Here is an 18,373-nt window from a genome sequence, read left to right as displayed (position 1 = left end):
GCGACAATGTTTTTTGCCCCATCAGGCACTGGGATCTCAACCCAGAATTCCAATGGGCGGGGGAGACTGCGGGAACTATGGGATAGCTACCCACAGTGCAACGCTGCAGAAATCGACGCTAGCCCCGGTACATGGATGCACACCGCAAAATTAATGTGCTTAGTGTGGCCGCATACATTCGACTTTATACAATCTGTTTCCAAAATTCGAATGATATAAATTCGGATTAATCCCGTAGTGTAGACATACCCTCAATCAAGAATTGCCTCTCCTCTGATGGGTTCCAGGACCAGTGCTCCAAGAAGCAGTCATTTAAGGTGTCAAGAAACTTTATCTCTGTATCCCATCCTGAGGTGACATGTACCCAGTCAATATGGGGATAATTGAAATCCCCCATTATTATTATTTAGTTTTTTATTTTAATAGCCTCTCTAATTTCACTGAGCATTTCACAGTCACTATCATCATTCTGGTGCTTGGTAATATATCCCTACCGCTATATTGTTATTAGAGCATAGAATTACTATCCCTCTTACTGTATCTTTTCCCCCCTCCTCAAATATTCCCCACCTATAGATCCAAATTGTTTGGTTAAATTAACACAGGAAATGCTTGATCCACCACTGAATACAGGCACCTCTGGTGTATTCAGTTGATTCAATTTAACACTGCACAATATTATACTACAGCTTAGGACAGAATGTGAAGACCACGCTAGAGACTTTTAGGTAGGTAGGACGTAAGTTTGTAGTTTGAGTAGGATATTTACAACTTTTAAATCAAGCCCAGGTGAGGGTTGATTGCTAGCAATTGCCATCTGATGACCCTTCAGTGGCCTACATTAAATGAATTGGTTTCAGTCCTGTCCTTAATGGACCAGTGTCACTGCCACAACCAGAGTATTAACCACCACGCTTGTTGGGCAGCCTCAGCAGACAGGCCAAGAATTGAATTGGAATGGAAGCCGAGTTCCCTTACCTGTAGAGGTGGTCCCTGTAGAATAGAGAGGAGGTAGATGGACAAAGCAAGTTGCACTGCTGCTTTCTGTGTTATATCTGTTTTATGACAGAGAATTTAAGAGTGCCTCACCTTGTCAATTTGGCATCTTCTGACACCACTTATAAAAACTCATATGAAAAAAGCAAATATATACAATTATATAGTGAAAATGAATTCTTCACCTTTTTCTCCCACTCACACAAAGAAGGAAAAAGCAACCTGACCTATAAGACATTTCAGAACAACTCAACAGATAAAAAGGCAGCGGGACATCTGGCTATAAATCACTTCTTTATTAAGATATTTAACAGGCACAATGGGGAATGAGTGGATTAACTGGAAATCTTAAAGGCCATTTCAATAATGTACCGCATCAGCCCTTCATCGATAACTGTGACAGTTCTAGTCCTGAACACATTCCTCTCTTCAATGAATTTCTCAAAGATATGCACACCACCTCCCACTCCAAAATAATGTGCTTTGCTAGCCAAATACACACGGCCATTTTCATCCAACAGTTTAGAAATCGTATCATGCAAAGCACTGTAGTAGTCAGGATTGTAGATGGTCTCGGATGTGAGAATAAGGTCATACTTTGGAAAGGGTTTGTTGCCACTTAACAGGAGTTGGCTAAACTCAGCCCATTCTCCGGAAAAAAATCTACACTTAGACATTAGAGCTGGTGTGAAGTCTGCTTTCTTGTGCTTCTTTGAAGGAGGTTCACTAATTCCATCATCACCACCATCAGTACAGTTAGCCACTACATTAGGCAAAGTTATTTCATCAATCATAGTGCGGTTATAGTCCTGAAAGTGGACTTTTTTAGCATTTCTCTTTAATGCAAATATTCCCAGCAGCCCAGCCCCACAACCAAGATCCAAGACTGTCTTGTTGATAAACTGCATTTCAGCCTCTGACAAATAATCCATGAGATCAAAAGTGCATTCCCATATTTTCAGCCCCCCTTCATAGATGCCTGTGATAAGATCAGAGTGAGAAGAAATACTTTTAGACACTATGTCTTCTTCATGGGAATCATTTGAAAGGGTCATTTCCACCACAGAAATATTTACATAGTATAGGCCCTGTACAGCTTCCATAACTTTATTTTCTAACACTTTGCTGAAATCTTCAGGAATATTATGCTCTTTGGCAACTTTAAAGCCGTCTCGTTTCTTTGGCAGCACCTGGACCTGGCTTTTATCAGGGCTACAGTTTGCTACTGGATCTGCAGTTTTGGGTGTTGCCTCATGTGCACACAGAGATTCCTTGTGCACAACATTTTCTTCTGATGAAATTTCTTTGCTCTTTTCTGTAGATCCGCCTGGGTTCAAAGAAGCCTGTGCAGATTCCAGCTGCAAGGCTGTATCACCAAGAGTCTCGAGTTCATTTCCTGCTTTCTCTTCAATAGAGAAGTTAAACTGAAAAGCCATTTTCCTATGAAGTACGAAAAAATAAATCACAGCTTATATCCAAAGTTACAATAGGGCAGACACTCATCCAATGAAACTGTGAATATAAATGTGATTTTTCTTCTATGGCTTGTGCAGATAAGAACTTTCTCCCTGGCTGTAAGGCTGCTCTCCCATAGTTAAGAGATGTCTGCAAAGATCTTTACATTGGTCATCACTATGAAAATCTCTACTTTGCGGGTATAATGTCCACTTTCTTTGCAAATTCATCTGTTGAATTCTATAAAAAGAGAATATATGTCAAATATCACATTTCATTAAACTGAAAGATAAATACTTTGCACTTGTATCTATCCAAAGGACAACATAAGTTACAAATATTATCTAATGCCACCTTGTAACATCCCATTGAGGTAAGCAATTATTACTATTCCCATTTCACAGAGGAGAAAACAAAAGACAATTAAGGGATTTGTGAAAGGTAATGCAGGAAGTTGTCATAGAAATTTCTATCCGTTCCAGCTGAGGAATAAGGAGAGATGGACCCAGCTAATCAAGCAGGGAGCCCCGGGAGGGGCGATCCATTTATTTCAATTGCAATTGGGTTCAAGCTCATAAGTCAGCAAGAACAAAGAAAACACTTACACCAAAGCATTATATGCAGTTGCTTATGATAATCTATCACTCTATGATTGGCCAAAATTTGCCATCATTACCATATATAATTAGCAAGCTACATGTATCTGCCCCTCTTAAGACCCCTTATTGTTCATCAACTTGCCCCCTCTTCCTTGCTTATTTTGCAAACCAAGCAGTTAGGTATCTACAGGACACAGGCACAGACAGTTCCATTGTCTCCAGGTTTGGAGTTTGGCTACATTTCCTCTCAAAGGAACTTCCTGAGTTAAGACAACCCATAGCTGATGTTTTCCCTTCTTCTTTCTCCCATGTGTACATGACAAATTTGCCCCCTGGCAGTTAAGCAGAATAATTTTATATCAATTTCCCCCATTTGATCATGACCCATATAATGGGCTCATGATCACACTTTCACAGCAGTAGGAGTGTTACAGCAAATATGTAGGGGTCAGAATATTGGCATCTGATGTGGTTTCTGCCTTTGCCAAAACCCGTCTTTCTTGTAAAGAGAGAAATATTCCCTTCAATTTGCTAGTTGCCCTAGCACATTTAGACATTATGCACATGGACAGTTTAAACACACACAAAAAATGAACACAATCATCAGTAAAATCATAGCACCTCCTTTCAGGAGTCCCTTTAGCCAGCCTGTTAGGGAAGGGAACCAGGAAAATAAACCATCAAACCAATCATGTGTCCAGCTACCTTCATCAGACCTGTCTCGGACGATGTCTCTTAAGTGGGCTGCTCTGTCAAAGGTATCTTTATAGGTGTCATTCACAAATAAACAACACTCTTGGCCTATGAGGGCGCAAGTTCCTCCTTGAGCTGCCAAAAGAATATCTAAAGCCATACGATTTTGTAAAGCTAAGGGTATGTCTACATTACGAGAGTACTTCGATGTCACTTAAATCGAATATGTGGAATCAATATTACAAAGTCGAACGTGTGTTTCCACACTAAGGACAGTAATTCGACTGTGTGAGTCCACACTAACGGGGCAAGCGTCGACATTGGAAGCGGTGCACTGTGGGCAGCTATCCCACAGTTCCTGCAGTCCCCGCTGCCCATTGGAATTCTGGGTCGAGCCCCTAATGCCTGCTGGGGGAAAAAATGTGTCGAGGGTGGTTTTGGGTAACTGTCGTCATCCAACCGTCACTCCCGCCCTCCCTCCCTGAAAGCGCCGGCGGGCAATCAGTTCGCGCACTTTTCTGCTGAGTGACAGCGCGGGCGCCACAGCACTGCGAGCATGGAGCCCGCTGCGACCATTGCTGCAGTTATGGCCGTTGTCAACACCTCGCACCTTATCAGCCACCTTTTCCAGAGGCAGATGGTGAGAAATCGGGCGAGGAGGCTACGGCAGCGCGAAGAGGAAATGAAGTCTGAGAGTGGCACAGACCTGTCACAAAGCACAGGACCCCGCGCCGTGGACATCATGGTGGCACTGGGTCATGTTGATGCCGTGGAATGGTGATTCTGGGCACGTGAAACAAGCACTGACTGGTGGGACCGCATAGTGCTGCAGGTCTGGGATGAATCCCAGTGGCTGAGAAACTTTCGCATGCGGAAGGGAACTTTCCTTGAACTTTGTGAGTTGCTGTCCCCTGCCCTGAAGCGCAAGGACACCCGGATGCGAGCAGCCCTGACTGTCCAGAAGCGAGTGGCCATAGCCCTCTGGAAACTTGCCACGCCAGACAGCTACCGGTCAGTCGTGAACCACTTTGGCGTGGGCAAATCTACCGTGGGGGTTGTTGTGATGCAAGTAGCCAAGGCAATCGTTGATGTACTGCTGTCAAAGGTAGTGACCCTGGGAAATGTGGAGGTGATCATAGATGGCTTCGCAGCGATGGGATTCCCAAACTGCGGTGGGGCTATAGATGGAACTCACATCCCTATCCTGGGACCGGACCACCAGGCCAGCCAGTACATTAATCGAAAGGGCTACTTTTCCATGGTGCTGCAAGCACTGGTGGACCACAGGGGACGTTTTACCAACATCTACGTCGGATGGCCAGGCAAGGTTCATGATGCTCGTGTTTTCAGGAACTCTGGTCTGTTTAGATGGCTGCAGGAAGGTACTTACTTCCCGGACCACAAAATAACTGTTGGGGATGTGGAGATGCCTATAGTGATCCTCTGGGACCCAGCCTACCCGCTAATGCCATAGCTCATGAAGCCCTATACAGGCACCCTGGACAGTGAAAAGGAACTCTTCAACTACCGTCTGAGCAAGTGCAGAATGGTGGTGGAGTGTGCTTTTGGATGTCTCAAGGGGAGATGGAGAAGTTTATTGACTCGCTCCGATCTCAGCGAAACCAATATCCCCATTGTTATTGCGGCTTGCTGTGTGCTCCACAGTCTCTGTGAGAGCAAGGGGGGAGACCTTTATGGCGGGGTGGGAGGTTGAGGCAAGTCGCCTGGCTGCTGATTACGCCCAGCCAGACAGCCGTGCAATTAGAAGAGCCCAGCGGGAGGCGCTGTGCATCCGAGAGGCTTTGAAAGCTAGGTTCCTGAGTGAGCAGAGTAACCTGTGACAATTTTGTTGGTTTACAGAGAAGCTGAACCTGCCCCCGTTTCTTTACCCAGTGACTGTTCACTATCCTCTCCAGTTTCATACCCCGTTCACCCCCTTCCAACCCACGTTTAAAAATAAAATCACTGAAAATTTGTTAATGAACAACGTTTTCTTTATTACTGTTTTCGCGGTAAAGCGTTGAAACTGGGACGCAGACTGTGGTGGGGAGCGGGTGTAGTGTACTGATGCAAAGGACGCTTCTAAACTCGAGGAATGCCAGGCTCCTGCTTCTACAGTGGTCCGCACTGGCGGACTGATTGTTTGAACGGAGCCTGCCACCCCTCCTGTTCGGGACTCTGTGTGTGGGGGCTATGTGACTTTGTGGCAGGGGGAGGACGGTTACAGATTCCCTGCTGCGTGGCTCTGTGATCCAGGATAAGGACCGCTGCATAAGATCTGTAACCGCCCTCCCCTGCCACAAAGTCACATAGCCCCCCGCCCCCCAACAATGAAAACCACCTCCCAGACTGACCAGGGTGCCTAGTGACTGCACTGTGTGTGTGACCTGCTGCTGAACCTGCCCCCGTGTCTGTACCAACCACCTTTCCCCCCCTTAAAACAGACTATCCTCTAAAAAAACATGATGGAAACAGCAATTAACAGAAACGTATTTTTTATTAGCAAATGGACAGTTAGGGGATGAAACTGGGATGGGGGCTTGGGTATGGCGGGAAGGAAAGGACTTATTAAATTTTGGGGAATGACAGCCTTCTGCCACTTGAGCAGTCTGCAGGGGTAGAGTGACAGTTTTCACGGGCTCTGCAGCCCCTCCTTCTTGGTACTTTCGGTGAGGGGGGTATGGGACTTTGTGGCGGGGGACGGTGGTTACAGATAGACTGCAGCGGGGCTCTGTCCTCCTGCCTCCGGTCCTGCAGAACATCCACAAGGCGCCGGAGCGTGTCCATTTGCTCCCTCATTAGTCCAAGCAGTGTTTGAGTCGCCTGCTGGTCTTCCTGCCGCCACCTCTCCTCCCGTTCGCTGTGTGCTCGCTGGTATTGGGACATGTTCGCCCTCCACTGACTCTGCAGGGTTGCCTCGGCTCGGGAGCAGCCCATAAGTTCTGAGAACATGTCGTCCCGTGTCCTTTTCTTTCTACGCCTAATCTGCGCCAGCCTCTGGGAGTCTGATGACAGGGTAGGTTGGGAGACAGCCACAGCTGTGGGATGGGAAAAAGGGAGTGAATTCCTCAGAAAGATAAATTTTTGGGTGAACAAAGAAAATAGTCTTTCTCTGTGAAAAAGACCATTCACAGCACCTATCACATGCGCACTCAGGACAAGGTCGAATTTTCGGCCTTCGCATTCAGTCCCTGGGGTCTTGCAGTGCAGATCACAGAATCGGAACAGCACAGTGGAATTTGGGTAGCGGGCTGACATGGTAAGCCGTAGACTTGTGGCAGCTTAAAACTTTAATAATAGCACTGCCCTACTTTCACGTTCAAAGCAATGCTCCTAGTGTTGGCCAGTTCCTGCTGCCAGCAATGCGGCAAGCATGAACTCTGCCCCTGTCCCACCCCCTCGCGGCTGTCCCCAGGAAAGATCCCTCTATGCTGCCCCTCTCCCGCCTCCACCGCATGGCTGTAAACTGGCGGTTACAGTTCTGTAAAGGAACAGGGAAGCAGTCCCAATACTAACATTCCCCTAATTCAAAGCAGGTCACCATGAGCGACATCACTCTGATGCGTATTTCAGACAGCGACAAAGAACGCATGCTTCGGAAAAGCCTGCAAAGACCAGGGCCAAATGCCACCATGCTGTGCAAGGCAATGATACCGGAGTACTTGATGGTAGCCTGGCGCGGAAACATTTCATACTATGGAGGACACAACAAGGCCGCTCTCCCAAGGAACCTCATGCAAAGGCTTTCCAATTACCTCCAGGAGAGCTTCATGGAGATGTCCCATGAGGATTTCTGCTCTATCCCCGGACATATTGACCAAATTTTACTGTAGCTGCACTGGCAAGGGCTAAACAGTAGAGCGCCTAGGGCAAACCAATCAAGATATACCGGACATTGTTAGATTTTTTTGCAGCAGTTGCGCTGCCAAAGACTAGAACTTTAAGTGCCTAGGACAATCTAATCATGAAAAACCCACAGTTAATATTAATATTCTTTTCAAAATAAATGCTTACATGTTTAAACCACTTACCGGCTGATCCTTCCCCTGATTCTGGGTCCGGGTTAAAGCCTGGGGACAGTTGGTACGGGATCTCTGTGAGGGTGATGAAGAGATCCTGGCTGTCTGGGAAATCAGCGTTGTAAGCGCTGTCGACTGCCTCGTCCTCCTCATCTCCTTCCTCATCTTCCCCGTCCACTACCATCTCAGAGGAAGCGGGCGTGGACAATATCCCATCCTCAGAGTCCACGGTCAGTGGTGGGGTAGTGGTGGCGGCTGCACCTAGGATGGAATGCAGTGCCTCGTAGAAACGGCATGTCTGCGGCTGGGATCCGGAGCGTCCGTTTGCCTCTTTGGTCTTCTGGTAGCCTTGTCTCAGCTCCTTGATTTTCACGCGGCACTGCGTTGCATCCCGGCTGTATCCTCTCTCTGTCATGGCTTTGGAGATCTTCTCATAGATCTTTGCATTCCGTCTTTTCGATCACAGCTCCGAAAGCACGGACTCATCGCCCCACACAGCGATCAGATCCAAGACTTTTCGATCAGTCCATGCCGGGGCCCTCTTTCTATTCTGAGATTGCATGGCCATCTCTGCTGGAGAGCTCTACATCGTTGCCAGTGCTGCTGAGCTCGCCATGATGTCCAAACAGGAAATGAGATTCAAACTGGCCAGACAGGAAAAGGAATTCAAATTTTCCCGGGGCTTTTCCTGTGTGTCTGGTCAGAGCATCCGAGCTCGGACTGCTGTCCAGAGCGTCAACAGAGTGGTGCACTGTGGGATAGCTCCAGGAGCTATTAGCATCGATTTCCATCCACACCTACCCTAATTCGACATGGCCATGTCGAATTTAGCGCTACTCCCCTCATTGGGGAGGAGTACAGAAGTCGAATTTAGGAGACCTCTATGTCGAACTAAATAGCTTTGTTGTGTGGACGGGTGCAGAGTTAATTCAATTTAGCGCTGCTAAATTCGACATAACCTGCTAGTGTAGACCAGGCCTAACTGTCTAAGTTGCTTAAGCTTAGTGGCTTGATTTGTAACTATGGTAGCAGTTTCATTAGCCATAATTTATAAAATACCCTGGAGTCTTATAACCCTTCTCCTAAGTCTGCGATTACTAGGGAATGTTGCCCACGTCATTGGTTCAAGGGCTGCATCCTCTTCAGCTTGAAGTTTACTAGTGTCCCTTACATTTCTAATCTTGCCTTTATGTAATTGTTTCACAATACGAGTGGGGGTAACAACCAGGCAAGATAACAAGAACCTGAGATGTGTACTGGAAGGGTATGATAGGCTTTATTCCCACGCACCCAGTAAGAACCGAACCCTGATAGAACAGGGCCGGGAGGAGTATCCCATGTCACTCCCAACGCTTTTTGTAACAGGGATGTATAACGTCCCATAAACCCAATAGGCCTGTGCTTCGAGGAGATGTCTCCGTCTCTACATTTTTGCCTGCATACAGACATTTTCCATCGGAGTTTTCCCATACCATAGTGCAGCTTTCATAGCAGACACTATTGGCACAGACACCCTGGTGGTTAATGTCGTCAGTGGTGTCAAAACAATAAACGAGGGGAGTGACCCACTCTCCATCACCACCTGGGCCCACATAGTATTTGCAAGTACTGTTCTCTAAAAACAGGCCTAGCCCATTCCCCAGGAGACACCACACCCTGCACCTTGAAGGTTTACAAATACCCGGAGTTAGGGCTTATACCTTCTTGTTGCCAAATATGAGTTGTAGCCCGATGGGGAGTAACATACACCTTTGAATGAGTAATATTTGCAGCCGTCAAAGGGATAGGAAGGAAAGAAAGTCCTAATTCCACATCGGGAGGCACCAAGGTGCACACCCAACATGAGTCATTCCTCCATTCTGGGATTCTATTCCTCACCACATGGCTAAATCTAATGAAATTATTATGGCCATAAGAAAGGGAAGGGGGAAACAACAAAATCAACAGAGGAAACATTTTCACAATAGGTTAAAATACCAACAAATAAAAGAAAAAAGAGCAATAAACACTAATCCAAATAATACAGTCCAATCTTCTATATCTATCGAAAACTCTGATATCAGTCGTTTAGGGCCTTGGCTGCCCTGTAGTCATCTACTTCGGGTTGGCCTTACCAGTCGGCCAACAAGCATCGCTCCCTCGCTGGGGACCTTATCTACGGGTTCCCTTTCGAGGGAATTTAAGTTTCAGTCCAGGCAAGGTCTACACCATCCACTGATCCCCTAGTCAATCTTTCATTAGTGAAAGGTTGGGTATTTTGTTAATTTAGAAGGAGAGTAACAGCATGTGCAACTTTTACTACTAGGTGATGTCCCTGTACCAACTCTTGAGCTTTCTCAACTAACAAAGCTGCAGCAGCCAGAGCTTTAAGATATTCTACTGCTTCTCTTGCAACAGGATTCAGTAGTGCTAAAAAATAGGCCACAGGCCGTTGCTGTGATCCTAAAGCTTGAGTAAGAACACCAGAGGCCACTCCCACCCTTTCATGAACAAATAAGGTAAAAGGTTTCCTATAATCTGGGAGTCTCAAGGCAGGTGCCAATGGAAGGGCTGTCTTAATACTTTCAAAGGATTTGGTAGCATCTTTAGTCCATTTCACTGGGTCAGGTTCATCCTTAGTGGTCATCTGCACTAGTGGTTTTGACATTTCCCTATACCCAGGAATCCAGGACCTACAGAATCATGCCACACAGAGGAAACCCCTTAACTGTCTCTTTGTCTTAGGCTGGGGTACATTTAAAAAATGGCACTTATTCTTTCCTGAGCAAGGTTTCTCTTTCCTGGTTTTAGTATGTGCCCTAAATATTTCACCTCCTGTGAGCAATATTGAATCGTTGAGGGTGACACCTTGTGTTCTTTCAGTGTTAAGGCACATAAAAGCTCTATTGAGTCCTGCTTATTAATCTCTTGTGTTTCTGAGCATAATAAAAGATCATCCACATACAAAAGCAACGTGGACCGTCCTGGGAGAATTACATCTTGTAAATCTTTATGCAACACAGCTGAAAATATAGCAGGGGATTCCACATACCCCTGAGGGAGATGCCCCCATGATATCTGGGATGACCTCCTAAAAATGACTCAATTAAAGCAGTCAGTCCCTCTATTGCCTCTCGTGGGAGAGGGTATTGGGGAATGGGAGGGGGGTGGGGTCTATGTCTGTCCTAACACGTATCTGAACTGACTCAGCTGACTTTAGTAATCCCACATCAGTGTTTTTTGTTCCCCATACCCAAGGTGGGACAGCATTTTCCAACTCCCTGGGGAGCATTGCTAAATATGAAGGAGTTTCGGGATTCATTAGAGCCATCAAGGAATGACAGAGTCATTTGGCAGGCTCAAAAGAATGCCTTGGTCAGAGCACAGCAAATCACGTCCCAATAAACTGGTTGGTCCTTGGGTAAGTAGGAAGGCGTGTTCCTCAGACAGGGGCCCTATGTGTATGTTTAAAGGTTTGGAAATCTGACAATGAAAAGGATTTCCTTCAATTCCCATAACACGTTGATTTTGCCACTCTTAGGAAGATCCAAATCAGTAAGGGTAGAGAGGGTGGCTCCTGTATCTAATAAGCAATCATACTGTTTTCCTCCAATCATCAAAGGAACTAGGGGATCATTGCGGGATAAGGAAAACACTGGGCAACATAACAACATGGAACCCCCTTCATCCCATCAGTCATAAAGTCCCCCATTCTGCAATAACCCCTGGAAGGGTTGATTAGGCAGTGTCCAAGCTGGACCTTGGCCCTTACTAACACGGTGAGGAGGTTTAAGTTGTCCCTGGGTTCTCAGTTTACAATCTTTCTTCATGTGCCCTTCTTGATGACAGTAATAACAAATTAAAAGTCCTCTGGACTCCCCTTTACTGGGTCCTGCTATACCAACGAACCCTTGTCCTCTTCCTCGGCCAGGCTCTGCTTCCTTCAATACAGCCACCAACATTCTTATATTCCCTTTTTTCTTCCTTCACCCACTCAGCCTTTCATCGGGCTTCTCACCCATTAAACACTCTGGTGGCAATAGCCACTATCTGAGAGGCAGAGGCATCCCTGCAAATTTTCCACATCATTTAATCTCCACCTTATATCTTTCGCAGCCTGGTCTTTAAACAATCCTCTTATCACTGTCATATTTGCCTCTGCTTCAGGATCTAGACCCCCAAACAACCTAGCAGCTTTCATCAGTCTTTCATAATAGTCTGAGGGGTGTTCATCTGGGCCCTGATGGACAGAAGTTACTTTACTCCAATTAGTAGTTCTCTGCCCGACCTTCTTAATTCCATTTAAAATTAGTCTTTAAAGAGGTTAACTTATATTGATCTCCAGCATTATTGTAATCTCAGTTAGGATCACCCCCAGTTACATCTCCTGCTGTCAGGGCATTCCATCCTGGTGGCGGTGGGGGTAAATCACCTATAGACTCCTGAGCTCGACTGAGCACTTGTTTCCTTTCTTTCAATGTCCTATGTACAGATTCTGGGTCGTCCCTGACCTTTGGGGTGGTAATCTCCCAATTCAATAGGTCACTGGTAGAGAAAGGAGTGTGAACATAGCGGTCAACAACCTTACCCTCTCCGGTAGGAACAGGGTACTGTCTTAAGGGCAATTGGAGTAGCGGAGGGTCCTGTCCTTCTTGTTTAATTAACTTGAAATTGACGTCTCCAGGAACACACTCAGGAGACTAACCCCATGAGCCGGTCGAGAAGTCGGGCAGACTTCGCCTGTGAACATGGCTTCAGGTATTATAGGCCACTGGCAGATCAGGATACAATGTGGCTCAGGGTCGGGATAGGGTTGGAGGCAGATCCTACACCGGTGCAGAGGCGGTCCCTGGGACCACCTGATTTACCTGAACAGGAAGGGGTTGAGGGGACGCAGCTGGTGGGGGAACAGGCCTAAAATCATCTTCCTCTACTCTACACTGCTGGTAAGGAGGAGGTTTAGTTTGTTGTAACATGAGATTGCACTCTATCTTTGCAAATTGTAGCAGCGCTATAAAACAAATACAAATAATGCATTTGTTCTGGTCTTAAATCTTCCAGGATGGTTCTCAAGGTTTTGAGGCAAACCTCCGCGTATTCCCCAATTCCTGAGAACACATCCCAGAAGTGTGCCGGCATCAAATTTCCCCTAACAATTTCCCATGTCAGGTCTAACTGACTCCTACATTCCCTGCTTCAGTTCTCCACCATCTGCAGTGTTACCGAGAACAAAGCCCTGGAGTCAGTGACAGTTTCCTTTATGTGCCGGGGAGACCACCCAGCCTATCCAGTCAGCCTCTGTTCCTGCCTGGGTAATCTCCTGTCATCTGAAACTTGTTTTTATACTGGGCTGGCACTCTAAAAGTGTTTAACTGCCAGACGGATGTCCCAGTAACTTCACCGAGGCTGTCCCAAGGAAACCGTCGGGTCTAAGACCCCCGTGTACACATAACACAAAACAGAGACAATTTATCCGTTTCCTGATGAGGCCTCTTCCAACACGATCTGTCTCGCTGCTTGTGGTCCGTCTCTCAGAATCCTCCTTATCGTCCCTGCTGGGGGCCAGACAATACAACCCAAGGTAAACTCACCTCAGCGCGTGCTGGTCCTTCTCGAGGGAGGGGCCCCGGAGCGGTTCCTTCGTGGTCGCCAAAACTGTCATAGAAATTTCTTTCCATTCCAGCTGAGGAATAAGGAGAGACGGACCCAGCTAATCAAGCAAGGAGCCCTGGGAGGGGCGATCCATTTATTGCAATTGCAATTGGGTTCGAGCTCATAAGTCAGCAAGAACAAAGAAAACACTTACACCAAAGCATTATATGCAGTTGCTTATGATAATCTATCGCTCTATGATTGGCCAAAATTTGCCATCATTACCATATATAATTAGCAAGCTACATGTATCTGCCCCTCTTAAGACCCCTTATTGTTCATCTACTTGCCCCCTCCTCCTTGCTTATTTTGCAAACCAAGCAGTTAGGTATCTACAGGACGCAGGCACAGACAGTTCCATTGTCTCCAGGTTTGGAGTTTGGCTAAATTTTCTCTTGAAGGAACTTCCTGAGTTAAGACAACCCATAGCTGATGTTTTCCCTTCTTCTTTCTCCCATGTGTACATGACAAATTTGCCCCCTGGCAGTTAAGCAGAATAATTTTATATCAAAATGAATGGCAGAGTTGAGTAAAATCTGGTCTCCCGAATAATTTAATCTTGTGCTTTAGTCACAGCCTTCCTCTCTGCAAAGCACACCAACAAGTTCAAGAAGATATAAATCGCCTGCCTACAGGAAACTAAAATTTCAAATTTGATTGTCCGACAAGAAAATGTGATTGTTCCAAATTTCAGACTGTGGTCTCATTCTCGTCTGTAAATTAAAAGATTATTGCTCTGCATTCTACTTGCTCTATTTTAAACTACTATGCCAGGGTTTCTCCTGTTCTTTTTCAGGGCATCTCATTCTCAACCTTGGTATTATATGTTTGGTTTTGTCCTCACTTTAAAATAAAAGTGACACCATCAGTCAGATACTGTGCCAGAAATCAAAGGGGGTAGCCGTGTTAGTCTGGATCTGTAAAAGCAGCAAAGAGTCCTGTGGCACCTTATAGACTAACAGACGTATCGGAGCATGGGCTTTCGTGGGTGAATACCCACTTTGTCAGAAGTTCATGCTCAAGCCCACGAAAGCTCATGCTCCAATACGTCTGTTAGTCTATAAGGTGCCACAGGACTCTTTGCTCCTGTGCCAGAAATGAAGCAATTTCTAATTTGAATAAAAATTCTAATATCTAAATAATATTATGGCTCATATTCATATCCATCTAGTTTGAAAACTAGATCCAACCACACAGACTAGCACTATTCTAGTTCTCCACTAGCACCACCTGCAGCTGCACTAATTCTGCACACACTTCACCTCATGCTTAACCTTACTCCTGTGAACAATCCCACTGCTTTGGGAGGTTCTTGTCTTGAATGGAGTCCCACAATCTTGTGAGCAGAGTTCAGCACGTGCATAAATGTTTGCAGGATTGGGGCCAGGGCTCTGTTCTTCTCACATTACTATTTGTGCTACAGTAGCCTGTAGAGTCTAAGATCAGGGCCCCATTGTGCCGGGCACTGTACATGTAGAGCAAGAGACCATTGTCCTGAAGAATTTGCAATCTCGAAAGAGACCAGACACAGGATGAGAGGGGAAAAGAGGCAGAGAGAGCAGGGGAGTGACTTGCCCAAAGACACTCAACAGGCCAATGGCACAGCTGGGAATAGATGCCATGTCTCCTGGTGCCCACTCCCATGCTCTATCTGCTGCTTCCCCAGAACAAATCTGTCCCTGGGCCCCCGCTTCTCCCTGGCTGGCTGAGGGGCAGGGGGTCACTCACCCTGCCCTGGGGACCCCCCCTTGTCCCTGGCTGGCTGCGGGGTAGGGGGTCACTCACCCTGCCCTGGGGACCCTCCCTTGTCCCCGGCTGGCTGCGGGTCAGGGGGGTCACTCACCCTGCCCCGGGGACCCCCCCTTGTCCCTGGCTGGCTGCAAAGGAGGGGGTCACTCACCGTGCCCCGGGGGCCTCCTCGACCCTAGCACGTACAGCTCCATACAGCCCCTACCGGCCCTTCCCGCCCCTGTGCCGGGCCTGGCCGCCTCACTCCGCCGCGCGCTCTGCCCCTCCCCACACGGCGCGGCTCCCTGCCGTGGGGGCTGCTGGGAGAGCACAAGGCGTGCCGTGGCTGCTGGCGGCGGGATGGAGCCGGGCTGGGCCATGTCCCCAGTGGACTCCGAGCTGCTGCTGCGGGAGCTGTGCAGCTGGGATGGGGCGCTCTGCCGCCGGGAGTAGGGTGACCAGATGACAAAGATGAAATATTGGGATGCGGGCAGGGGTGGGGAGGGGGGCGGAGAGAAAAAAAAAAAGCCGGAGCCCCCACCCCCCACTGCCAGGCGGCAGTAGCACAGCCCCGTCTCCACCCAACTCTCGGCTCCAACCCCCGATACACCCCCTGCTCCCCCATCCCCTCGCTTCCCGGGCCCAGCCTGGGCTCCAAGCTGTGCAGCCGAGCCGCACTCCGGGCCCCTCCTACAGCTTCCAGCACAGCCACTCCCGGGCTCCATCGCCCCGGCCCCGCAGCAGAGGCTGCTCCGCTTCGGCCCGCCTGGGACACTCACCCCTGCAGCCCTGGGCAACCCCTCTCTGGCCGCGGGGAGCTCGGGGACCCACCCAGGCAGGGGGCGAAGCAGGCAGCCGGGCTCGGCCCCTCCCAGCAGGAGCGTGTCGGCCCCTCGCGTGTCTCCGCCCATCCGGGCCCTGCCCGCTCCGTTCTGCCCCCAGACCCACTGCACTGCCCTGGGGGCTGCAGGGCTGCAGCAGCCTCGGCGCTGCACTCCCGGCCCTGGCCATGGCCCGTGTGCAAACCTGGGAGGGAGGAGGAATGCCACGTGCTTTGGGAAGAGGTGGGGCCAGGGTGGAGATTTGGGGAGGGATCCAATGGGGCAGTGAGGGGTCAGGGCTGTGGGAGGGGCCAGGGCGGGGATTTGGGGAGGGATCCAATGGGGGGAAGAAGGGGCGGAGTCGGGGCAGGGTGGGGGGCTCCTCCTGTGTGCCAGAGCAGGAGGGCAAAATTGCTTGTTTGTCCAGTGTCCCGACCAAACATCAGTCGGGACGTGGGACAAACAAGCAAATATCGTGACAGTCCCGATAAAATCAGGATGTCTGGTTACCCTAGCTGGGAGCTGCTTTGCGTCCTGCCCCATATTCTTCCGTGGGGCCCCGGCCAGGCCGGCGAGGGGCTGCGGGGTATCAGTGGAGCGAGGATGCAGCTGGGGGCTGTGTGTGGTATCACTGGTACAAGGATGGGGCACTGCAGACTGTCAGTGGGGCAGGAATGGGGCTGAGGGCTGTGGGGTGTCACTGGGACAAGGATGGGGCACTGCAGACTGTCAGTGGGGCAGGAATGGGGCTGAGGGCTGTGGGGTGTCACTGGGGTGGGGCTGGGCAATGCAGGGTGTCATTGGGGCAGGACTGGGGCTGTGAGTGCTGTGGGGTGTCATTGGTGGAGCTGGGCAATGCAGGGTGTCAGTGGGGCAGGAATGGGACTGTAAGTACGGTGGGGTGTCAGTTGGGCCGCTGGCAGGGATGGGGCACTGGGGTGGGGCTGAGGATCTGCAGGGTGCCAGTGAAGCAGGGATGGGGCTGAGGTGCTGCAGGGTGTTTCTGGGGCTGAGGCTCTATAGGGTGTCACTGGGGCACTATAGGGTGTCACTGGGGTGCTGCGGGATGTCACTGCAGTGAGGCTGGGACGCTGGGGGTGTCATTGGGGCTGGAGCCAGGGTACTGGGGGGTGTTGCTGGGACAGGAATGGAACTGGTGTCAGGTGCTGATGGGGTGGCATAGGGGCAGACAGGGCCGGCCTCAGCAAGAGCGGGGCCCGATTCCTGGGGGCGGGGCTGGGGTCGCGGGTTTTGGGTCCGGGCCGGGGCCGGGCCGGAGTCGCTCGGGAGCAGGGGAGGGGGAGGAACAGGGGGCGGAGCATTCAGGGGAGAGGAGGAGGGGGAAATGAGCTGGGGGAGGAGTGGACAGCTGCGGGGCCCTCTTAGGCGCGGGGCCCAATTCAGCCGAATCAGCTGAATCGGCCTAAAGCCAGCCCTGGGGGCAGAGTTGCAGGTGTTGGGGGCAGGGATATGTCGGGTGTCTGCACTAATGAGAGCTGATGTGGGGTAGCTGCTGGGCGGCATTGGGGCAGCCATAAGGTTGATGGGTTTATGCAGGGCCTCCATTACCCAGCACTGTTGGTTTCTGACTGCCAGGCATCCATCACTGTGTGCAGCCCATAGCCTTTCTTACCCTGTTCTCCAACCTACCACTTAGCTACCACTTGTCGCTTGGTTTCTCTGACTTCCTCCCTACTCCCATCACAGTGTATTGTGTTTAGTTTTTGCACACTTATCCCACTGACCCCTCAAACTGTTAAGCCCCTTCAGGGCACTGGATGAGTGCGGGACTCCCCCTCGCAGAGCGGCTTTCAAGGTCATGGCTTTTCAGTTTAACTTTTCTAAAGATGAAGTTACCAAAATAAAAATAACAGAGTATCACAGAGTTCTGAAAATAAAGAACATGTGGGTCTGGTTAGCAAATGTAACAGCACTGCAGTAAAGTGAAAATCCAATTTAAAAAGAATTCAATATTCCAAAGGGGTAAATTTGAAATTTAGCAACCCTGAATTCTAATAATCCTCTTAAAATAACACACTTTACAAGAATAAACATGCAAAAGGAAAACTGCAGTGATAAGAAGATTCTAATTCTGACACTGAATTATAAAAGACGAGTAAAAGAACTTATGAGCACCAACTTTTGGTTATTTAAAATTATTGAGTGTTAAGTTTGTAGGTTACAGATTGTTGTAATAAATCGTAAATCCACAGTCTCTCTCTTCGGTCCTTGATTTTTTGAAAGCATTGTGCAGGTTTCTTTTGAGAATGAGGACATAAGTCAGCAGAGTGACTGAACGCTTTGTGAAAAGTGTTCACCCACAGGGACGATAGGGTGTTTTTGCTGCTGGGAGTTCCTTTACCAGACCTGAAGAGCCTGTGGCTCAAAAGCTTGTCTCTCTCCAACAGGAGTTGGTCCAATAAAGATATTA

General features: G+C 48.7%; 2 protein-coding genes across 6 annotated transcripts in view; both read right to left on the bottom strand.

Annotated features, from left to right (window-relative positions):
- The window catches only part of LOC128842199 (E-selectin-like), a 139,562-nt gene that overhangs the window by 101,238 nt on the left and 19,951 nt on the right, over nt 1-18,373 (bottom strand).
- On the bottom strand, nt 1,319-16,043 carry LOC128842200 (histidine protein methyltransferase 1 homolog). Of its 5 annotated transcripts, none has more exons than XM_054038018.1 (2): nt 15,953-16,043; nt 1,319-2,691 (listed from the first exon to the last, which is right to left on the bottom strand). In XM_054038018.1, the coding sequence occupies exon 2, from the start codon at nt 2,430-2,432 to the stop codon at nt 1,332-1,334; it is 1,101 nt and encodes a 366-aa protein (XP_053893993.1). In that variant the 5' UTR covers nt 2,433-2,691; nt 15,953-16,043; the 3' UTR covers nt 1,319-1,331. The 5 variants fall into 5 exon arrangements, with proteins under 5 accessions (XP_053893993.1, XP_053893991.1, XP_053893992.1 ...); XM_054038016.1 differs by having other exon boundaries at nt 15,901-15,992; XM_054038017.1 differs by lacking the exon at nt 15,953-16,043 and adding an exon at nt 15,237-15,430.

Source organism: Malaclemys terrapin, chromosome 8 (assembly GCF_027887155.1).
Source record: "Malaclemys terrapin pileata isolate rMalTer1 chromosome 8, rMalTer1.hap1, whole genome shotgun sequence".
Lineage (NCBI taxonomy): Eukaryota > Metazoa > Chordata > Testudines > Emydidae > Malaclemys > Malaclemys terrapin.
The sequence above is the reverse complement of the archived record's forward strand: the minus strand, read 5'-3'. Positions and strand labels throughout refer to the sequence as shown.

Excerpts from the sequence above, each read along its gene's own strand:
- LOC128842200 (XM_054038018.1), bottom strand. The coding sequence starts at position 2,432 with ATGGCTTTTCAGTTTAACTTCTCTATTGAAGAGAAAGCAGGAAATGAA.